At 35.0% G+C, this 24110-nt stretch overlaps 1 protein-coding gene across 4 annotated transcripts in view; it reads right to left on the bottom strand.

Annotated features, from left to right (window-relative positions):
* htr4 (5-hydroxytryptamine receptor 4) overlaps positions 1 to 24110 on the bottom strand; it is a 137438-nt gene that overhangs the window by 72311 nt on the left and 41017 nt on the right. For 3 of the 4 annotated variants that reach the window (XM_044127247.1, XM_044127245.1, XM_044127246.1), the window contains exon 2: positions 18069 to 18147. In XM_044127247.1, coding sequence (XP_043983182.1) covers positions 18069 to 18124 — 56 coding nt within the window. In that variant the 5' untranslated portion in view covers positions 18125 to 18147. Of the gene's footprint in view, positions 1 to 338; positions 600 to 18068; positions 18148 to 24110 lie in introns of those variants that run through there. The other variant, XM_044127248.1, reaches the window with a different exon arrangement.

Raw genomic sequence — 24110 nt, 5'->3', positions numbered from 1 at the left:
ATTTTCTGATAAACAGCAGCAATAAAAGCATTTCTGCCCTCTGTCATAGTGAATAAAGCTCTCGATTTGTCAAGATTAAGTTGACATTGCATATGTAGACAGATATGTACATACACATATTCCTTTTATGTTGGACTGTTAATCTCAACTATCTAGATATATGGTGCACTGAGCCCTGTTCTTAATTGTCTGTTCACAGAGGGAAAAAATAGCTACAAAAAGATAAGATACGTAATGCATCTCAAAAAACCTAAAAACATGCATACAAGACAATTTTTTGACTTAAAATACAGAAGGGAAACAAGCAGCAAGAGCTTATTCCTGTTTCTAAGACTCACCGACCAATTCACTGCATGATTCAAACTCAAATTGGTGACTGAACACTGCAAGGATTGTTAGCTAACATGGAATAAGAAACGCTACGAGTCATTTTAGCCTAATTATCTTCACACCAATTTCCCTGAAGGCAGAAGCAGAAGCATTCCTCTGGTAGCTTCCAATACATACATCCCAAAGTCTAGGAAACGATCTTCAGACAGCTCAATACAAGTTCAGTTTCATCCAATTACTTTACATCAGTGTCTCTGCTCGAGCATCCATTTTCCTTTAATTATCAGTAATTCACTGGCTTCTTCCTGATGCTGGCATTGCCTTTTAATACTGCAGGGGAATTCTGGAAATTGTTTGCACCTGGGGCCAGATCTCAGGTTTGACACAGAGCTGGTATTAACACATTCAACTGTGCAATCTTTTCCCTTCCAATACTTGTTTTAATTACCTAATGATTTCTTTCCAGAAAGACTTTTTTTTTTTTGAAAAAAATAATGTCCTACACCTGACTTGTCTTCTTTGTCTGTCTAATGACACTAAAGAGAAAAACTATAGAATAAAGGTAAATCACTAATTATTAGTTTTTTTCATGTTCAATGTATTTGATAAAGTAGCAGAATTTCTGTTTTCCATTACTGATGGCACTTCAGTCTCCTTTTATTAGAACCAAGAATCAAAATCCAGTTTTGCATTCCATCAGTCATATGTTTAAAAGTCTCATAAACAGAGAAACATTATTTACAGTCAAACATGATCTGATAAACTCAGACCTTCTTCAAATAGAATTATTTCCCTTTTAGTTGAAAGATAAATTTGTGCATTTAAGAATCTCCCTTGATCTCTACTGGGGAAAGAAAATGTGGTGTGGTGTTGGTTCCAGTCAATGCCTGTCTGGGTTGCTAGGCAACATATTTTGACCAAGTGTAAAAGATGGTCAACAACACACCTGCATTTGCTCACACCGAAAACCTTATAATTAAAGTTTCTCAGCAGCCTGGTTTGCAGAATGTGTACACACAGGTCATTTTAGGAAAGGTCACCGCAACAATACAATATCTGTGGTGCATAGTAAATAAAAAGTCCAGAAAATCTCTTCTATGTTGGTTTTGTCTAAACTGTCAAAGCTTCAAGTTGAAGTAGATCAGTACGCTAAACAGACTGAAATGCACAAGTAGCCCATCCCAGGTGTTAACCACCTTCCTCCTTCGACAGACTCTAAGCTCCACACAACCCACGGCTGGGTAAGAGTAGCATTTTCATAAAACAGCCAACAGCACCATTCAAGCTACAGTGTCCCTATTCAGTTAATCTATAAATTCACCCTTCATAGAAGAATAAGAAGGAAATTAAACAAATTGTTAAAAGAATAAGAATTCCTACTTGAAGTTTTCCTCAAACCATACAGGAATCACATTAGACATGTGGAAGAAGGTGCATTGGTCACATGAAATGAAACCTGAATTTTTATGCCTACAAACAAGGTAGTGGCGACATCATCATGCTGAGGGGAGCCTTTCCAATTATGGCTGCAGTTTTAAATGGTTTAAGAATGTTAAAAGAGAACAGAACATTTAGCCATAAATACTTTAACATAAACTTCCAGGATAAACTCGTGGATTAGATTATAATAAACTACAACATCTGAGCTCTACTAATCAGCTGCAGTTACGATAAATTATGAAGAATGAAGCCCACACTGCAACAGTGACCTCTCTATTTCATGTTGATCTCTTTCCTGTTAGAGATGTTTATCTTGTAGGGGGTTGGGAGACTGATGTGTGGCAGCGCAGTCATCTGCCTGGAGATAAACATCTGCTAAAGATTTTAAAGTCTGAGTGAAGTGCAATATTAAGGACATATAAAACAATTCATTTTCTGCAATCAGAGCTCCGAAAACTAAAAATAGCTGAAGACAAAAATTTATTGACATAAGAAAGGCAGGGATAGACAATGGCAAGAAAAAACCAATAGGTACAATGACAAAGACACAGAGGGTGGAGAAAATGTATAATGCAAAAGAATAAGTCTGTGAGGGAGTTACACACAGTCAAGGGATATAAAACAGGCTTAAGGTAATGATAAAATCTGTTCTTCATTCTTCACAGTTCATTTAAGGCCTTCACACCATGTACACCTTGGTTCTTTTATATTCAGAGACATCCACATGCTGACTAATAACTATTTCTAGAGAGAAATATATACTATCCCAACAAGGCTTTTTTACTGATGTAAAATGATCAAAATAAAAACTGCTGTAACAATGAGAAACAAGTTGTTGTAAAGTGTTAAAATGGACACCACACTAAGTTTGATTTCCAAAAATCAAAAAAGGTTGGAAGAAAATAAATAAATTCAGCGAGAAGCAATTGTGTGAACAAAAATGCGTTGCTGATATGAGGTGTGTGTTTCCATTACAGTTTCTCGAAATACACTAATTTTGATATAGCTGGAAAACCACCTCTTCCTATTGCAAAAACCCGAGCTTTTTTCAAAACTGGTTTGTTTCAAATTTATTCAGCATAATCCAAATTAAGAAGCTTTACAGTCACTGGAAATGCATCTACTGACAAAGAAACATTCTGTTTTCCATTTAAATAAATATGAAAAACCAAAGCTTTTTATTGCGGACAATAACATCAATACCATTAATGTTATCAATGTTATAGTTTGTCCTGTAAAAGTCTGTGTTTTAACCTGGTAATTACAACATATTTGCATCTATTTCTTTAAGGTCTGTAAGTTGCTTTCCTTTAATGCAGACACGCTGCATCGTAAGGAACACAAACGTTTAGTTGTTTTTTTTTCTTTCCGACATAATATACTGTGATAACTTTCTTTTCATTCACTGTTAGGCAACACAAAAGCATGTGTGCTTATAGGCTGAGTCACTATCACAGTGCTTGTAAAGATCTGGGGGAATAGGTGAATTTTGGGGATCTGCACACATCACAGACACGATGTGTTTTCTCTCAGCGTGCAACAACCCAGTTTTGTCCCAATAATCAATGAAAGCAGCTGCACCACCTACAGAGAGCATGCATTCCTGCTGCTAAGCCATGAAGGCAAAGTGTGAACTTCTCATCCCTCTCATGGTGAACCTGCAGGGGCTGGAGTGCATACAAACCAAATCTGCCCACTGTATTGGAACAAATGTACTTTTGTCAATTAAGCCGCAGTCAAGCCTCAAACACATTCATAGTGCCAAGCAAAAGTATGTACTCTCCTTTAACTTTTACATATTTTGTTACATTACAAACACAAACTTCCTTGTAATTAATTCATTCACTGTTATATGAATCAGTGAAGTAGATATTTTCTAAAATATTTTTAAGAAAACAAATCTTAGAGATGCAACACAATAATAAGGGCCTTATGCCAGTCAAACAATGTTATTATGATTTCTTCATGTAATCTCATCAAAATATACAATGAGCCTGTAGATGCCAGGTAAAATATATTTTTAAGCAATGTCTGCATGATGCACCAGTTTAAACCTTATATTAAAATAATTTTATGTCAGCGGAACAGTAGGCACCCCATAACAAAAGAAGGCTGCTGCAACGTCAGTGGCCTCATTGACGAACAAATGTTTAACCACAAGGTCGATGTACCGGCTGCTTTTGGCATAATTTATCCATCTCTTTCATCGCACCCAGGCCACTGATCATAACAAGCAATAGCTCAGTCAGCAACAAACCACAGCAAACTCTGCAGTAGAGATGATGATTAATGAAGGTACATAACCAATAAACAGTGAAAGCTTTCAAATCAGTGAGGGGCTGAAAATATTCTCTGCAGATAAAGAGATTGCTGTTGTAGGGAGATAGAAAAAATATTTCAGTCAACTTTAAGCTCTAGATTGAATGTACACCAATTAAAGATGCACCAGGTAGGGATGATGTGGCCAATGGCAATTTTTGGCTTTTTTGTTTGATTAGCAAGGACCTAATTCTGTATTTTTATATTTATTTCCTAATTACAACATAGTTCAATGTAACTTTTGATTCAATAAATGCAACTTACACCGATGATGGAAGAAAAATATATTGGTTTTGAGTACAAAACCGACACATTCAGTTTTGATACATTCAAAACCAACACATCATATCAGTTTTGAATAAAACAGAAAATAAACAAACATGCCACATGCACATATCTCTATAGACTGAAATAGAAGTGGGACTTTTCAGTTTTATTACCTTGATTCAAAAGAAAAATTAAATTCATATTTTCAGTATTTAACCAACAATATTTTTATCTAGAAAAGAGGAAATTTTAATAAAATGGGGAAGCAAAATCTGAAAAGAAAACTCCCAGTCTTTCACTGATTGTTTTGACATGTCCTCAGAGGCAGAAGTATACAGCACAGTCATAGCTGGAGGCTGATGAGCTCCAAGTGGCTCGCACTGACTTATACTTTGAACTTGTAAGTATTTTTTTTACTGTTTCTTAACAAGATAGTGCAATACCATGCAATTAGGCATGAGTCTGTTACCAGTACGATGGCATAGTTGGGTTTTATTACATTGGAGGTGAAGCTTAAAAACCTTACAATTTCCTATAGTACTGTTTAATTTAGAGTCGCTACAAAATGACAGTAATGGACTTAAATTTATCTGGCTGAGTGGAGTATATGGAGTGCTGTTGTACTCCCACCCGTTTCTGTTCAGCACTAATAATGAGGCTACTAAAATTGTCATAGATTGCAAGAATCATAAACAACATTCACCATCCATCCTTCATAGTAGGATAATTCATATAAAAACCTTAGTTGGAAGGCTATGTGTTGAGTAGTTTTCATAAATAAAGCTTCAAAAAATATGAAATACTTCATCTTTTTGGGAGCTTTAAGTATGACTATTGCTTTTCCATTTTCAATAAAATAATTTACATGATATTGTCAATATTTGTCCTCTCCATGAAAACTTTAGATCATGCAAACCACAAGGTTTTGGACTATTTTAGCTTTTCTTTCCATGACTTAATACTTTTCCAAAGCAAACTATGGCAAACAGGATGACCCTACAAACACAGATGAAAAAGGGTGGACTACAAATTAGCAAAAAAATAATCATTTTTAATCTGTTGGCTTACTTAGTCCATTAGTAAAGGACAATTGAGTCTCCACTGCTCTACTTAAAAAAGTCAAAATGTCAAAATGTCAAAATCTTAATTTTAAAAATAACTGATGAGGTGGATTAATAATTATTTTAATATTAATATATGGAAACCTATTAATATAATTATTTAATATGATGTACTCGAGCATCATCTTTCTTGCTTTTTATTGTATAAGGAATTTCCAAGTGTCCACACTACAGTAATGTTCACAGATTTCTAAAGGTTAAAAAAGGAACTGCATTGCATCAGAAATAATTCATTTTTACTTCTCACTGAGAAATTTGGATCAGTTCAGCTCTTCATAGTGCAGCCTGATCCATCCTGAAAATCCAAGATGCAGGTTTCCACCTACTCAGCAGCAGTAAAGCCGACTTTTTGCCACATTAAACAACAGACGGCCGCCAGGAAAAAGATTGGAGTCTGCACCTTTTGCCAGACCAAAACGCTGCATTGGTAGCCCAAAACATGTCCTGCACATGAGGAGACTGGATCCCAGAATGGTAAAATGACAAATTAGAGGCAAAAACAAACATACTCATTTAGACCTGTCATATTTGATTATTATGAGCAAAAATGAAGAAAGACAGTTTGCCATCTGTGAATAATTAGGACAGGGTAACACAAAGGAAAAGTGTGAGTTGATATTATATATAAAAATGAGGATGTTTTATTGCTGCATCAGTATCTGTGGAGCTCAATCGTTAGTTTGAAGAGTTATCTGGCAAAACCTGAGTTCTTCCCACTTAATGGGGCTCATAATGAGATTTTATAATCACCTATTCATGCTTGACCAATAATCAAATTAATTATATTTATTTAAACACATACTTTACAAATTCCAACAATTTAAAATAAAAAAGGGATAATTGCAGAGAATGTTATTCTTGTTTTCTCAGAACTATATTTCCACCATGTTTTTATTTAGGTTGGATTACTGATTTTCAGGAAACTGAAAACAAAAAAGGTTTTGGTTCATGTTGATGATTGATCTTAGTAAAAATGTTTAAGTTTTTTCATAGGTAAGGTTTTTCATTACTTTTTGCTTATGCTTATTTTAGAGTTAGATACCAACAGTCTAGAACAGAGGAGCCCAAAGTCGGTCCTTGAGGGCCAACATCCTGCATGTTTTAGTTCTCTCCCTGGTGAGAGTAACAACCTTTTCAGCATGTCAATGTTCTTCTTAGCCCTTCTAACGAGCCATCATTGGATCCAGGTGTGTTAAACCAGGGAGAGAACTAAAACCTGCAGGATGCCGACCCTCGAGGACTGACTTTGTGCACCCCTGGTCTAGAGGAACTGTTTTTTACAGTCATGCATTTAACATTTAAAACTGACCTTTTCACAATGTTACTGCACAGTACAGTGGTTCTTGTCTATTTAAAACAGATATACAAAATAGCAAAAACCGCCACTACTTATGGAATGCGTAATGTGAAGAAGGGCCACTTAATGCCATTTCTAAGCTAATAAAATCCTGTTTATTAGGAAACTACTTTACATTTGGAAATAGTCTGGACTATAAAAAACTAAGTGAGATCAGCAAGGGAGCAGGGGACCTAGAGACTGCAGGGGCTTAGAGGCTAACATTAGCAAATGTCAGCAATGGAAAAAGAAATGTCATAACTTCAGGTCAGTTATTTCTTTGTGCTCACAGAAAGAAATATGTTGTTTTTAAGCTGCTGCTTTAAATAATAGTTACAAATTGTTGCAAGTATGTCAATCTTGTAATGCAATTTTGTTCATTTGTAAAACATGAAATCAGAAATGTGCTTATTGCATTAATTATTTTTAAACAGGTTTTTTTTATATTACCAGCCAATCTTTTTTTATAACTTCTCTTAAATTAAGAAATAGGAAGCTGAAGTATAAACTTCTTTTATCACGGTCAAGTCTTCCAGTGTCTCAGACGTATTATCACTGCTACTTCATAAGACGCTAATTTGGAAATATTGAACAAAATGATTAAAATGTACATTAAATTCCTTGGCAACTACCTGGGTGTGGACACGTTACATGCTCTGTTCACAAACCAAACCAGTGTTCTCCAAGTTTGGAAAGGTAGCACCCACAGATAGGATATTTTTTCTGCAATTTTTTAATCCTCTTTGCACAAAGTGCTTAATTTTTGCCTCACATTCACAAGGCAGACAGTACAAAATACAAGCAGAAAAAGATGCAAATCTTGTCCAGCAGAAACAAATTATCTACATCTGTGTTTGTCGGTTAAATACAGATAACTGTCCTCTGATTCATGCATAAAATATCCAAAATGCATTATCAGACCCTTTTTACTTGGATGAACTATTTTAGTCTGAGATATGACTTCATGTCTGTTTTCAAAAATAAAATTACATTCAAAAGAGTAATTTGCACGTTTGTCAATGGACCTTACCAGAAGGGCCTCTTTTCATTGGCTGATGCCCATTCTACGTGGTCACATGATTGGCCGTCTCACAAACACATGCTTCGTGTTAGCTAAGTACAGCATAATGGCAGAACTGATACAACTTCTACACCTTGAAGCCTGTCTGCTACACAGTCTTACGTTAGCTAAACAGATCAATATGCAATGTGTACTGTATCTCAGTTGCCCCCATCCACCGGGACGCGGACCAATTGGTACCGGGCCGCGCAAGAAATGATTAAATATGTCTATTCTATGTATTGAGTCTGGAGGAGCTTTTATTTTGAAAATACTAAACTGGAAGCTGTCGGTTACATCTTGCGCGTCAACATGCAGCAGTATGAGTAACAAACAACTGCTATTACTCACAGTATTTGTCTTTTACTAATAATGCACTTTGATAAAGTCTTATAATCAAAAAGTAAAATCACAAATATCCAGCCACTTTTCATAAAAGCAGCCCTCTGCACATCCATTCATTGAACTCAGCTAAGTATAGCAGCATTTTCAAAGAAAGTGTGACTCAACTCTTGTAGACACAAAAAAATTGAGAGCAGAAAAATAATTGAGGTAAGAAGTTGGTGAAAAATAAAACAGCTTTTCCATTTTAGGAAAGCAATAGAAGTTTTTAATAAAGTTAAATACAAATGTTATCATTGTGAATTATTTTCTATTCTGTTAATTTTGAACTATGCCTGCAAATTTCTCGCATACTGGTCTGTATAGGTGAATACACCCACATCAACATAACATTCTGTAGAGGATGCCAAGAGATGGGATGTGTGTGAATGGCCTAAGAGAGATTTTTTTAAAAGCTTCATGCTGCTCTCTGAAGAGGAGGAGAAAACTGGAGTCTGAAGCTGCATGTGCCTGGAATTACTATCAGTGACAGGTGGGATAAATCACCTTGTCAGGCATGAATGGAAACCGGTTGCAACAGTGTATAATGAAGCGCTCAGACCGAAAAGAATCCAGACACACTCTGCACCTCCTGCAGGCTCTCCCTTGTTTAGGGAGGATAACAGATCAGCTGGCTTGACAGATTTCAGTTTTGTCACTGGAGAGTTTAGCATGCTTCGCTCCACAGATCTGATCCAACCTCAGCTAAATGAAAACTACTGCCTCCTGTTTGCTTGTTGTTTTATTCCTTTTTATTTTTCTTCTCTGTGTACATGTTTAGCCTCATAAGCCACCAAACTTTTTTACATGTATGGAGGATTTCTTATTGAGATTACGTAAGCAGCTGCTGAATGAATTAGAGTCTGTGAATGAAAGTGACACTGCACAATATTGCCTCCTCGGTCTGCAGACGGAAGCAGAGACACTAAACAGCACAAATGGAGATTCAACAAATTGATGCAAATCTACTATAATTGAATGTACAGAGAGAAAATCAGTGAAGAATTCATGTGTTGTTTGAGGTGATGGATGATGAATGTCTTACAGGAAAATGCAAATATTTTATGTGAAAACCTGCGGGGCATTACTGGATGTTGTAACATTTACATAATACAGTACTTAGAAGGTTTGGAATTATGTATAAATATGGTATTTTTTTATTGGCAGACTTTATTGAATCACAGCAGCACATTCAGTGCTTAGGTATCCAACTTCATTATATTTACACACATTTATACGTTTGCTTTTTTGTCTCATTTTAACAGTCTTGATTAGAAGGTCAGGTTTTTTGAAGGTTTGCCTGTTCCCGTGAGTCTCCTCCTGTTTTTGTTGCCATATTTTAAATTTGCCATCATGAAAACGTGATTGCATGTATCATTCCTGATTACAAAAAGTGCAGCAGTAAATCCACAGAGGACCGGCCAAGATTTAAGAAATTGAAATTCCGGGACCAAGTCAGAGTCCAGATCTTGATCACTTTGCGGTGCTGTGAGGTGACTTGAAATTGGCTTTACATACAAGACACTCCTCAAACATCTCACAGTTGAGGGGTAAGGAGCAGGGCAAATATTCCTCAGACTCATGCCAAGAACTTGTAGCTACCAGAAGCATTAAATAACATTTACATCAGTCTTAGTGTACATTTTAGTTTATTACAGTTGTTAAATGTGTAAAAAAAGATTGGTATTTTTATAAATTACTTTCTTCTTAATAAGTAGATAAGAATATAACTATGTATAAGTAGGATTTTTAAACAGAATAGTGCATCAGTTTCTTGACTGAAACCCTTGGATACTTTCTCAAATGACCTGAAGCCAATTATGAATAAAAAAGACTGGATCTTTGAGGCTGGATTAAATGTTAGGTAAAATATCTACAATGAAGCATGCAGTCAAACGTTTAAAAATAACTTCCAGGAACACATCAAATGTGGTGAGAAGAAGAAAAGTAAATCAAACGTTCCCACACCAAGAACGGCAGCAGCAGGGTGGAAACACCTGATGAGCTGAATCTGTTTTTTGTATGTCACTGGACACTCAGTGTGACTTCCTGCTCTGCACTAGTTTTAATGTCCACAAAGAGAACTACCTTTCTTTAGTCATCATTATGTCTTTCACAGTGCCACATCACATCTGCAGATGTCTCAGCAAATCCAGCCCCTCCCCTGAAAAACCCCCACTGTTGAGCAAACTGCAAATAGGGTTTAATCTGCGTCTAATGCAGTTTCCCAGAAAGAAAGGAATCACAATGGTTAGATTTGAGAACTAATCCAGAAAGGATAATATATTCCAATAAATTTCATCAAGAAAAAAATGGATGTAAGTGGATTGGGAGGAGAAGACTGCAGACAAAGCCTAGGGGGCATTTAGGGGCAGGAGGATGCCAAGAAACTGTTTTCTTAAATTACAGATAGAAAAGGAGATCCAAAACCAACAGCATGGTCCAAAAACAAAAGAGCAGCTCTTTCAACCTCTATGCTAGAATCTGCTGAGTGAGTAGCATATATTTGTTTACTTTTACTTTGAGTACACACTCAAAAAAAAGTTATTTTTCAGCCAACATAGTGTAATAGAAAATCTATAGAGAGCTGTAAAGAACAGCTATTGAAAAGAAAAAAAAGTTGCTTTCAAAAACCTCCAACAAAGGTCAGAGTGCTGTTTCTAATACTAGAGCCAATAATATGAGTTATGCTGAATTATTTTTTCTTTCCAGTATATCAATGCACTCAAAGAAAAGCTGAAATGAAATCAAGACTCAAGCAAGACTGACAGAAGATGAAATTTAGATTGGAGGACATTAACGTCTGTTGACATAACCTATGCAAAACAGAGGAGTATTGAGGAGTCACAATTAAACTGCTCTGGTAAAAAATACATCCCTATGCAAATGATTTTAAACATAAAATCTAAAATCAAACATACTTTTGTTTTAAAAACCTAAGTTTTCATATGAAAACCAGCAATGCTGTGTGTGTTGCTACAGTAGCATCGTTGTGTGCCTGCCAATGTCAGTTCATTGTAAAAAGAAAGCACAGAAATAAGTTTTTAAGAAAGTATTGACCTTTAAGCTAAGGTCGTACGTTTATCCATTAATAATTTTACAAAAGTATGTTTTATAATTTGTCAGTATTTTAGTTTAATAAGATATCCAGCCTGTTGGATGGGGTTTTACTGTAATAAATACCACAATTAACACAGATGTTAGTGTCCTAGAAGCATTAGAAGTGTTTCATAGTATTAAATAGGTCAACTTTTCTGTATTTATTTCCTGAAGTCAAAGGTAAAGTGTCTTTGTTTATAAAACAACTGACCAACATTTTGTACAGTCAAAGTGGTCTGACTATGAAATATCTTTATAAAAATGTAGAAGATAATCTGCACATAAGAAGGATTTAGTTTTTGGTGAAATGAGAGGCTTTGAACTTAAAATAAGATTTTATTTTCTTTAGAGCTGGAAGTGTGAGTGTTTTTATTCTATTTCATATTTCAATTTTTCTTTTTATTTCTAAAATATATTTTTTGTTGATCTAAATAGTCTTTGTCAGGACCAATACGAGAACTTGCATATATATATTTTTTTATTGTCATTCTGGATAATAAGTATTCAGAGCATAGGGTCAGATGTCAGAATAACATGCAATTTATTGCTCAGATGTATTGATTGCTGATACTAGCAGCTTATAGAAAATTATATTCAGAATTTATTAGCAAATATACCTTCAGAATGATTTAGTTCATACAGTGATAGATACTCATCTGAAATTAATCACCCATTCCGGATCTAAAGTGCACAGCAGCAATTTGTCTTTATTTGAACCTACTCTGGCCATGAAAAAATGGGCTTAAATGCAGCCACAACCACCACAGCAAATTCAACACTGCTGCATGTAAAACATAAAAACTAATTTGTTACACCAGTGGCTTTGGCAACTTAAGCGCATTCATATGTGACTAATCAGCAGCCAAAATCATAAAACCCACAGTAAGAGGTGAGTGAATAAGCTCCTCTTCAAAGTAGCAATGAATTTCTCTACACTTAGAATCTGCAGCTAATCTATGTGATGTGTGTCATGGACTTCTTTAAAACAGGCAGCTGTGTCATCCTTTCTCCTGCAGAGGCATCAAATCTTTGTGATGTGTGACTTTTCAGATGTTGGACTGACATTTACAGCTTCCATTGTTTTATATCAGGCTCTGAACTGATCATCAGTGCATACAAACAGTTCTATTTTCACCTAAATAACATATAAATCAAATTTCCCCCTACCATCTGTAGGTAAGGAGCTTTAAGTATCTTCCAAATTAGGGTTTTGATCATGTTATAGTCTGCTATGAATAAAACATCAAGAATTTTTTTCTTTTTTCCACCATCCTACTGCCTTAACAGAAACAATGAGTCTGAGTAACAACCTCTGTGATTTCCATTGGTAATCAGCTTTAACACCTGTGTTGGTGCAATTTGGATTCTGTATGATTTCATGTCATTACAGAACTTCAATAAATCTAATTCTGTTTTGCTATAAAACAGAAGCTAGGATGTAAAGTTTTAACCAGCAATATATGACATTTGAATAATGAGACAACTGAGAAGAAATGCTGCACCTCTCCTATTAAAGTGTATATTATGCAAATTTTGGATCATCAATAACTAATGCATGAATTTTACCCCCCACTCAGCAGGACTGTATAATTTGCACTTCTACCTATGTATGCAATGTACTTGTGAATTAAAGGTGACAAGAGACTGTGATCATAAACAGTGTTTAAAAAATAGGAGACATGAAAAATGTATATTTTCACCTAGATAACAAGCTAAGATGTGTCGTTTCATAAACATCAGATTCATGTTTTGCGTTATAAGCTATTTTGGGTAATTAAATATTCATGAAACTTTGATGACAAAAAATATGTAAATGTTCTCGTTGGATATCTTTGAATGTAAAATATAATATACAGTACAGACCAAAAGTTTGGACACAGCTTCTAATTGAATTCAATTATCAGTCTGCAGGAGTCTTGTGTGCACACTGCATTGATTGACAGTTACTGGTTTTCTTTTTCTAAGCAATAGTTTTAAAATAATATTGACAGATACTGTGACAGCTCAACACTCAAATGAGAAAGATTATAATTGTTTTCAAAATTTTCAAACAAAATACTGCTCTAAATATTAAAGTATGTCAAGTTCAATACCAATAAATAAGGGGCTCTGTGAGATTTTGTCAAACAAACACATTTGATTAATTAATAGCTACAAAATGACAACAGGCTCCACTGATGAGATGACACAAAAAAAAATTTACTTTGTAAAGCTGCCAAATGGATTCTTTGATGTTACATTGTTTAATGTTACCCCTCCTTAAAAACTATTAATTTATTTGTTCAGATGCTAAGATCACATTTGAACAAATTAATCCTTCAATATTCACACTTAATTCATACTGCTGGGATGAATAAAGTACTGCTATTCTATTCTATTCTATACTATTCTATACTTAATAAATATATGTAATAACTAAGTACATGTAAATGTGAATTTCTATTTATTGCACTTTGAATGAGAAGTAGAAGAAGAGTGTTGAAACAGATTATTCTTTTTCCTTTGGAGTTGCACTCATCACTAAACGGAAGGGTTTATTGTAAATTTCACTTCAAATCAAGTTGTTGTTGTGATTTCTCAGCCTTTAATTGAATTGAATTGTATTGAATGGAGGCTTAATTAAAAATATTTTTTTGTCATTCTGGACAATAATAATACAGCAAATGTCAAACTTTAAAACTACAAACTACATAAATAATGAATATGTTTTCTCTCAATAATTACTGTGTTAATAATTGATGCATGTACATGTGTCCAGCCATTAAGGAATCAGGAACAAGAATGCCCAATGGGTATATGAAGTTACTAGCACATCCTGGATATCTGGTTTCTAAGACTTGCAAAGATGTCTGTAAATCTGGCCATTTGAAAGTTACTTATGATATGTGTCATTCTTCATCTCCAGGCTTTTCATTCATAGATAAATGCAAAATTATTATTTTTGCCATACTGAAGATGTTGCTTTTAATACAATAAAGTGAAAATATTTGTTTACATTTTGATTTGTGGCATGTAAAAAAATGTGAAGGTGTATTGCAACTTATGAAATAAAATAAGATGGTTGATTTTGAGGAAATATTGTCTCAGACACTGAATACAAACCCATAGGTAATAGAATGAAAATAATTCTGATAAACCTGAATGGTTTATGTCAGGAATGGGAGTTAAATTAGGCTTAGAAATTATGAACATAAATTATTCAGCTATACTCTGCATGAACCAAACTTGAGGGATGAACTTCCACAACACAAAAATAACTGCACTATAAATGTTTTTTTTATTATTATTTTTTATGAGAAAATAATAAATTATTAGTGCCCTGCAGTGCTATATATTTACTTCTGCATTTGTGACAAAACTGTCTGTCATTGGTTTCTTAAAGGCAATAGCAGGATTTCCATAAAATTAAACACCAGTGTGGCATCACTGCGTAAATACTCCTACATTTATTATTCATATGCCACCAGACTAAAGGACACAAACATTTTCTCAGAGTTTTCATTAATACACACACTTCAGTGTATCCATCAGATTATTCCTAAAGCTAAGCAAAGTCAACAAAATTGAAGGGATTTTCAGTTTTCAGGAAGAATGTGAATCCTTTTGTTTTTCATTTTTAATTAATATGAAGGACACAAATGGCAAACTTTAACTCTAATATGCATATATGATGGAAAATGCACCAACTGAGGAGAAAGTAAACCATAAGTCACTCCTGCTGGTTCAAGTCACTCAATTTCGTCATATGCTACTGAAGAATCCAGTATCAGACAGACATGCATTCTGAAGGTCTGGCTTAATCTTAAAATATTTGAAGTTGTGGTCAGTACTCCTCAAACTACATGCATAAAAAATTTAACTTCCATGTTGTCAGGGACTTCCTGGTAAACCAGGGGAGTGGTAGTAAACAAAGCTGGTCATAGCCCAACAACATATACAGTATTTGAAAATAATGAATACCTTAAAACTGCATTCAGTATGAAAATATTATTTACTGTTTTAATATATTACGAGAGTATAATTTCACATCTGAATATAAAATAACACTTGGTATAACTGTTGGAGTAAAATGCTCAAAAGTATACCTTTGGCGTATTGAAGCAATGCGTGTCACTTTTGTCCTCTACCCGTTTCTCTTTTCACCGTCACTTTGTGTGTCAAAGCAACAGTGACAAAAATACCGGCAAACTGTGGCTAGTAAAAAAAAGTTCTCATCTCTCATCTGCAACTTGAAATGCTTGAAACTTTACCAAGCAGAGGAAACTGCTTTTTTTTTTTTTTTACAATCCAAAGCAGAAAAAATACCACCCAACAATTTTAACGTGATCTGTGTTCAAATGAAATCAACAAGCCTGAGGGGGAAAACGACTACAGAGGCAGTGAGTGGTGAAGCAGAAATCCCACAAAGCCCATTGTTTCCTCAGTAGAGCCAAACGCTCCTTAAGAAGATGAGAATAAGCCTGAAGCAGGAATAAGGATTGCCAATTCATTTTTGAGCAGCAGACTTCTGAACTGCTGTACTTGACACTACACTATCAATGACTGCAGTTCTACCACAAAGACAAAGATAGTAAGTGCACACTAAAATAAGTAACTTAACATTTAATACATTTATTTGTGTTTTTGTGCTGAAATTAAATGACTGCTGAAGGACATATCCAGCTTTATTTCTGCACACAAGCTTATGTCCATAAAGATTGAGGATAGGTTATTAAATCTATTTTTGATGGTACTGAGATCTGGACATGAATGATTGTGGATAAAAAAATAAAATTCTGCAGTTGAGGCATTTTTAATTTTATGTCATGGTAACCCTATGAATAACAAAACTTGACCACTTTAACGTATATGAAATAGAAAAAAAGAGTTAACATTTAGTGTTTTTGTTTGACAAGTACTGCACACAAATAGAATAAAATAAAACAAGTAACAAGCTAAGCTTTTAAAGTGAACTGAACACTCAAGTGACTATAGAAATCTACTGTTTGCTCTCAGAAGAGAAAAAGAGCAGATGAGGTAAAGTTCCAGTAAACCCCAGTATTTGCAGAGGTAAGTGATCACAGACCCAAGCTAAAACTTATGAATACTTGAATCTCCCACTGAAAACGTTTATAACTGCCAATGTTAACATTTTTAAAAACCACATACGTCTTATTATGAATTAAGATGAATTTAAACCCATTTTTCTGACCCGTTAAGCTTTTAGCATTATATAGTATATGTTCTCAACACAAGAACCAAAGGATTTTCTTTCAATGCAAAGGAGAACTAGAGAAGAAGCTCCTCATCTAAGCTTCTTGATAATAAAGAATGCAAGTGAACAAATGAAACTGTTTAAAGAGTTGTTTTGTTTCTTAAGCTGAAAACTAGAAAGTTCCCTGTTTGACCTGTTTGCAGTTGCATTGAGAGTGAATACAGACCATTACGGGTCAGTGACTGGTCACATTAGGATGACAATGATGGGAATTTTATGGTGTGGAGGAATGTGTTACACAGCTCCCATCATCAACAAACACCAAACAAGTGCTTAACATCTATGTGGATTTAACTGCCTCTGGTAAGGTTTCACAGATATGCCATACAACAAGCTGTTTTGCACTTTGCAATAACATCTTACAGAGATGCGATAGCATAGTACGTTATATTTTCTTTGACACCCAGTAAGCATGTGAACATCAGTGTGGATGTTCAGTTCAGAGAGCACAAGATCTCAAAAAATAATACCTCATAGCATCTGTGTTAATTAAGGTCACTGAGCTGAGCTGACATAAGAACATGACCACTTACATATTGTGTGCTATTATATGGTAGTTTATGTCTTGATATATAAAATAGCAGCATTATGGAAGAATAGACTACATGAAAATACATATCAGACAATTTCACACATGTATCTGACAAAGACCAATTTGTTGACACTCAATAACAAGTTATTTATTTTTAGTAATGTTCAATTGCAGTAGCTTACTCTCAGTGAAAAAGCTAACATTTGATTACAATATTTCTATTCAATCAGGGAAAAATCTAAAAGAACATTTCACTGATTGACATGTAGATATAATTTACTGGGTTCCTGGAGAATTGGTAACATTAAATTATTATTTTTTGGTGCAGGTTTCTAATTTTCTTAAATCTCCTGCATACCCTCCTCAATGTGGGTGGCTTCATTTTAAACTCAAGTCCTTGTCCTGAATATTGGTCAGTTATTAAAGGAAATGGGTCTCTGTGCCACATCATATTTATATTCCAGAGGAAATGGAAAATCATAAACTCATGATTGGAAGTTCTAAAAAAAACTTTGAAAGACTTTAAAAAAGCAAAATGTGGTTACAATGCTAGTATATTTTAGAGAACTTGTCATTTGTACAATACATTGTATTGTGAGATGCAATGTAGTGCTACTTTGGTGTTTATTTCCTCAAATATATGAACTTCAATTTATTTATTTATTTTTGTGTGAGATTTATCAACTGCAGTAATGGCTGAAGTTGATAATGTGGTTTTACTCAGGAAGCCAACAAACTTGTCACCATCTGTACACATTCTTTTTTATGATCAGTAGTTATTCATATTTGTACTATTTATGATATATTGTAAAAGTTATCGGAGTTAAGTAACTTTCTTTGTGTGTGGTGCACAATGCAGTGTGATTCTTTCTAGGAAGCTTAATCACAATGACAGTGATTACACAACATAAACGTTGATTAATTCTCACCTCTCACTGACAAGCTCCTCCATCACCGGCATCTGGCCTGCAGCGCTGACATTCATGTGACCATAAATGCAGAAAGTCCCTGCAGACACACAGTGAAAGTTAAAGAATCATCATAATCACTTATATTATTAAAAGAGAACTTTAAATTGCTATTATCAAGCAATTCCTTCTCAGAAGATTGCATTAACATAAATGTATTAAACAATTATGCAAATTTTATACTTCTGTTTGATATTTTAGTACCACATTGTGTAAATCTGTTTTCACTGCAAAATTAGATCTTTGCTTTTAAAGTAGACAATTTGCCCTAAGGCACAAAGCTAAATCATACTACAATATCTACATCTGCAAAAACAAAAAATGTCTATTGTGATAAATTAATTAATAATTAATCAGCAAGCCTGCTTACACTCACATAGCTCAAACACATGTAAGATTTCTCCTCATATTTTATATTTCATATGTAAAAGTCAGCCAGTACAGAGACTGAACAAGACATTCCCTTTGATAACATTTCCAGTGACATGCAAGTGAGATACAGAGTTTGGACAGGGAAGGTCAGCCTGGTGGAGAGGTTGGAGACAGCAGAGGATTCTGACCTCATTCATTCCCTGAATAAAAAATCTTGTTATGCTTCAACCATATGGGTAGCTGTCAGAACCGGTACGTCATGTGGTCACTTACAGCTAACATTCCCCTGCATGAGGCCGACAGCAAAATGAGCAAAAACTTGTTATATCTGCATTATAAAGTGTAACAAAATACACCGCAATGCCTCCGGCAGAGGATGGTACATTTAGTGTTATGCAACTTGTGACATAAACAACAAAGAAGAAACAGCTATAAAACATGTACATTGCATAATTACTTCTTGTACTAATGGACTCAAGGATGGGCTCACATGTACTGCAGTATTTTGTAAAATAAACTTCTTATTTTCATCATTTGCACTTGTCAACATGAGCAACTTTGGTGATAAAATCTGAAAATAAGGCTTCTCGTCATTATTATTATTATTTTAATAATAGTTTTTGTCATTTTCTCAAACCAGTTATTTTAGGACTTTGCTCAAATATTTGTGTTCATGTCTCAATAAAAATTACTTTTAAAACTAAAGGTAAAATATCCACTCTTCAAAAAATGCCCTCAGGGAAAGTCTTAATTTAAATAGGACTTTAAAACTCCTTCATTTTTTTCTCTGTTTGTTTTGCTGACAAAAAAAGATCTGGCAGGATACTAAAGAGAGGTCCTCCAAAAACAGTCTGAAAGCACACCTTCCCACTAAAGTGCTGGTGCAATAATTTAAAGGAATTTATGAGATGTTAAAAGCATAACAGTTAACTATAGGATTATGTGTTTTCCAAGTTAAACTGCACAATGTCAGCTACTATGATATCTAAATCTATCCATAGCAATTTATCTATTTTTCCCCAAAGCATCAAATCCAGCCTTAAGAGAAACCTAATGTAACTAAGTAACTGGGAGCCCACAGCTATCTGAACATCTTTGTAAAGGCCATCCAAATTCTGGGTGATTTTCAACAATCTCAATCTAGATGGATTGGGGCTTTTTCCTGTGGTTGTCTTTGTTAAGTCATTCATTTCCCTACCTGTTTAGTATCATGCATGGGCTGGAACGTTTCCCAGCTATAATAGGGAAAGAGGCAGGATACACATTGGCTGTGTCACAGGTTCAGCACAGGGTCAGCATGGAGAGAAAGATGATAAAGATACAAGTCCACAGTTCAACCCAAAAAATTGTAGATAGATTAATTCATGTGAAATGGTGTATAGGGGGGAAAAACACCTACAGACCAGAACAGTATGCAGGCAGAATTATGGAAATATTTTTTCAACAGTTCCACTGCTTACTGGGTGTTTTTCAATAAAACTAAAGCCGTATATTAACAAAAATAAGTTGGACTGAACAATATTTTGCAGCAATAGTGTTGAAAACACGGTCGTCTCCACCTCCTCCAGGTTAGACTCAACTTCACACAAGACTTCAGCAGAAAACATTTAGCTTCCCTAGCAGCTGATCGATACCTTTCAGACAAGTTTCACACAGACCACTACAGCTGTTGCCAATAGTACTTGTTAAGTACTACTGGAGAATGTCTACACTATTTTTGTAGACAACATTTTACAACCAGGTGCACCAGTGGAATTTGGAAGTATATCCAAGGTTTATTTTTACATATTCAATCTTTTTCACAGGAAGAAATTCCAGAACACAGTAAGAATTTTTTTATATGCATTTCATGTGTAATTAAGACATGTTTAGGAGTTAAAAACCATCCTTCAAAATCATCTTTCTTATATAATGTTATGGCAGCACATAGTTACATATCTGCTTTGTGTTATACCACAAATTAAGATAAACAGCTTCACGTAAACAAAGCTGCAGTACTGCCTTCCAGGGAATCTAGTGCTGTAGGATCTGCAATTAGATTTATAGCTATAGCAAAATATATTTTTTAAATATGCCAAAAGCTTGTCACCACTGTTGCAAAACGTATATGTGTGATACAATTTCTTACCAGAGACACAATAATAATGAGTCCCAATTCCATGCAACAATATGTAGACACTGATAGAAGTGATGATGATTCACTAACATCAGCATGCCTTCTTGTGTCCAATTAAATCATAACCAAGCTCTTGCCAGTCCCTAATCTCTAATTATGCAATAGGGACATACAGCATAGATTCATTAGAGCACCTCACCTAAGTCAAGCAATATTAATGGACCTTCTTTGCAGAGTTGCTTTGAATTTATCAATCTCAGCTTGTTAGTACTATTTTTACAATCATAAGAGTTGTATTCTGGTTTAAAAAACAAACCAACAATTTTAAGAAAGACTGAGAAAATGTTTCAAAATTATAATATCTTTTGTAAATATCTGAGAAACCTTACCAGAAGACAGAAAAAACTCCCCGACCAATACAGCTGTTGCCAATTTTGTGTTTTTATTTTTTGTTGAGCCACAATTGTGAAAGGCTTTTGCCAGCTCTTGTTTTTTCCAGCAAAATATTCATGTCACAATTTTGGCTTTCAAGAAAGAGAGGTTGTTTGCTCTGGCTATGATTTACATAAATATAGGTGATTTTTCGTTTAAATGGAAGAAAAGTGCCTCATTTAAATATAAAATTTGCATCAGCACTTGGCTTTGCAGAGACTCTTGTGTAGCCAATCTGCCTTTGCACATAGGTTTGGAATAAGTTGAATGTGCAAACTCAAGTTTTACCTACATCTTAAACTCAAGTTTTATATTTACTTCTACTAATGTCTTTGTGCTTCTGTCCCTTTAATATGCCCAATATCAGCAACATATGGGGTTGCTGTGGCTTTATAGGATTAAGACATTTCTTGCAATCAGAATTTTTCAAGTGGCTTCTATCTGAGCCTGAATTAAGAAATATTTTGGCTTTGATCACCAACTGCACTTATGACAGATTAATTGAAGTTGCTGCAAAACATTTGGAAACGCTGCTTTTTTAGTTTAAAATAAATCTAAAAAAAATACAGTTTTCAAAAATGACTGTGATTTAACATTCCTAAGATTTTGATGATGGCAAAATATGTAATCAAAAGTTGGTTCAATATTTTATGTAGAAAATTGTGCATGTGCATAGATGCAACTACTATGATGATAGTGTAAAAGCTTCATATTTTATTCTGCACTGTAAAATGTAAAAGTAAAGTGTACTCAAAAAGAAAAGTGACCTGAACTCATTCCAGCTTATTCTGTTGACTATACTAACTTAAACTTAGCAAAGACAACTTTCTACTGAGGCAAGTAATCAAACTCATCAGCAGCAAGTAACCCGAACTTGGAGTTATGAGTGAGCAAAACGCATCTGCATAACCAGCAAAAAACTCGGCATCATTCGGCAGCTCTCGTTGAACGCACATGCGCATTGGACACTGACGAGTGACGACGTGTTTGAAAGAAGCTCCAAACTGTCAACAATACGGCGGTTGCTGCAGCTAAGTTTTGTCACGGTAAGTCCCACTGTTTTTTAGCAAACTTATATTCGTTATCTCGGCCGTATAATTCATCCGTAAGTCCAGGTTTTGAGGTTAACTTTATGTGTAATGATTTAGCGATGCCTGGGACTAACGTTAGTCGAAAATATCATGTTTATTTAGTGGCAACAAGATGGAGCGGCAGTGCAAAAAAGCTGTCCGGGGCGCAAAACAAAAAAAGGAAAAGGGATAAGGATAAAGATGTTGGGGTTAAAAAGCCGCTGTACTGTTATAGAAGGCTTATGATGAGTAGACTGCCATAGGTAGGGCAGCTGTAAACTGTAGGAGAAGCAGCCATGATGAAGAAGTGTAGGGTCACCAGATTTGGGTTTCTGAAAAGGAGGACACTTCTTTTTTTGTTGGCGGGGGGTAGAATCGGCGGACACACATGCGCCAACGGGGGGTGGAGATGGGGGAGACGGGGCGGGGGAACATGTGTACATGTGCTACCGATTTCTTTGCCATACAAAGAAACCTGGAATGGAGTAGTGGAACGGAGTGGCAATGTAATCACAATGCACTGTAAGCTATGTAATGTGTTTTGAGGCAGTTGACCAAAATCCCTAACGATTTTTAAATTCCCCCCAGACATTTTTTAGGTCTGAAAAGTAGGACATGTCCGGGAAAAAGAGGACGTCTGGTCACCCTAAAGAAGTGTTATGTTGATATGTAATTGTGGTGTTGCTTCTATTGTTGTTAGGACTGCGAAGACCCAGACGTGTCTCACACCCCATTGGGATCCTGACCATCATTCCTGAGGACAGGCAGGCCTCCACTGACTCACTGCACCTCCAGTCTTCAAGTACTGCCATCATTTTGGAAGGAAGTCTTGTCATGAATGATCTTGGGAATCTTCCACATGCCATGTGCTTGCTCTTTGGACTTATTTATACTCTGAATTTGGAGTACCCTCAACAACTGAAGTACACCTTTGACTTCATCCAAAGGGTGCTTCTGTCACTTGGACATAAATCCTAAAACCAAAAATACAATCACTCCAAAATCTTCTGATGCAATGAGTGAATGTGATGTGACATTATGGATCAACGTTGATACCTTTACCCTTATTGGAAAAGTGATTTTTATTTCTTGTTTGATTCTTTTTTTGTTGGAGAGAGCATCATTGCATTTGCAGACTACTAAATGGTTTTATGTTAATGAGGAGAAACATTACTTCACTTCACTACTTCATTATTTACTTTATCAATGTTATGATAAATGTTGGGCTCTAGTATTGAGAATTGAGTTTTTGTTTCACACCAGTCAACAAAGACATTTAAGCAGGGATTCTCAAAGTTTTAAAGACTGAGGGCCATTTGAAGGATTCAATATTAGATTGAAGGCTACCCTAGAAAAAAAGTCATGTCATTTTTTTCCCTAAAAAAGTCTGTGGAAAACTTTGTTTCCAGGTTAGTGTGTATGTAACCACACTTGAGAACCTTGTATTTAAGGTAAACTTGTTTAATTATTAAACATTTTTTTCCATTCAAACTGTTGTCTGTTGGCTCTTCGTTCCAATAACTTAACACTTTTGGTTCATCTTACTTGAACATATCAAGGCAATCGGTTTCCTGATATTTTGCAAGTAATGTGAACTCTTAAACGTGTAAGTATAACTTATTTTTATGAGTACTGCTTAATTGACATAACTCACAATTTGAAGTAGTCATAATTGACATTTTATAGTCAACTTTACTAATGATTTTGAGTTAACGGCACTCAAGTTTACTGCCATTGCATGAGTTGTCTGAATGAATATTTTACAGTTAACCCAATTAATGATTTTGAGTTAACGGCACTCAGGTTTACTGCCTTTATCTGAGTGGTCTAAACATAGTTATTTTTAGCAATAACACCTTAAAATGAATTAGCTACTTTACTTGAAGATTTTGAGGCAATCGGTTTCCTAACTTTTTTTAAGTAAAGTGAACTTATTACTTTTTACAGTGTGGGAGTGAAACAAGGTTTGTAGTGAAATGACAACTGGAGCACATGTCAAGTTGAACTAGCTTA

The sequence above is a fragment of the Gambusia affinis genome, linkage group LG09 (assembly GCF_019740435.1).
Source record: "Gambusia affinis linkage group LG09, SWU_Gaff_1.0, whole genome shotgun sequence".
Lineage (NCBI taxonomy): Eukaryota > Metazoa > Chordata > Actinopteri > Cyprinodontiformes > Poeciliidae > Gambusia > Gambusia affinis.
The sequence above is the reverse complement of the archived record's forward strand: the minus strand, read 5'-3'. Positions and strand labels throughout refer to the sequence as shown.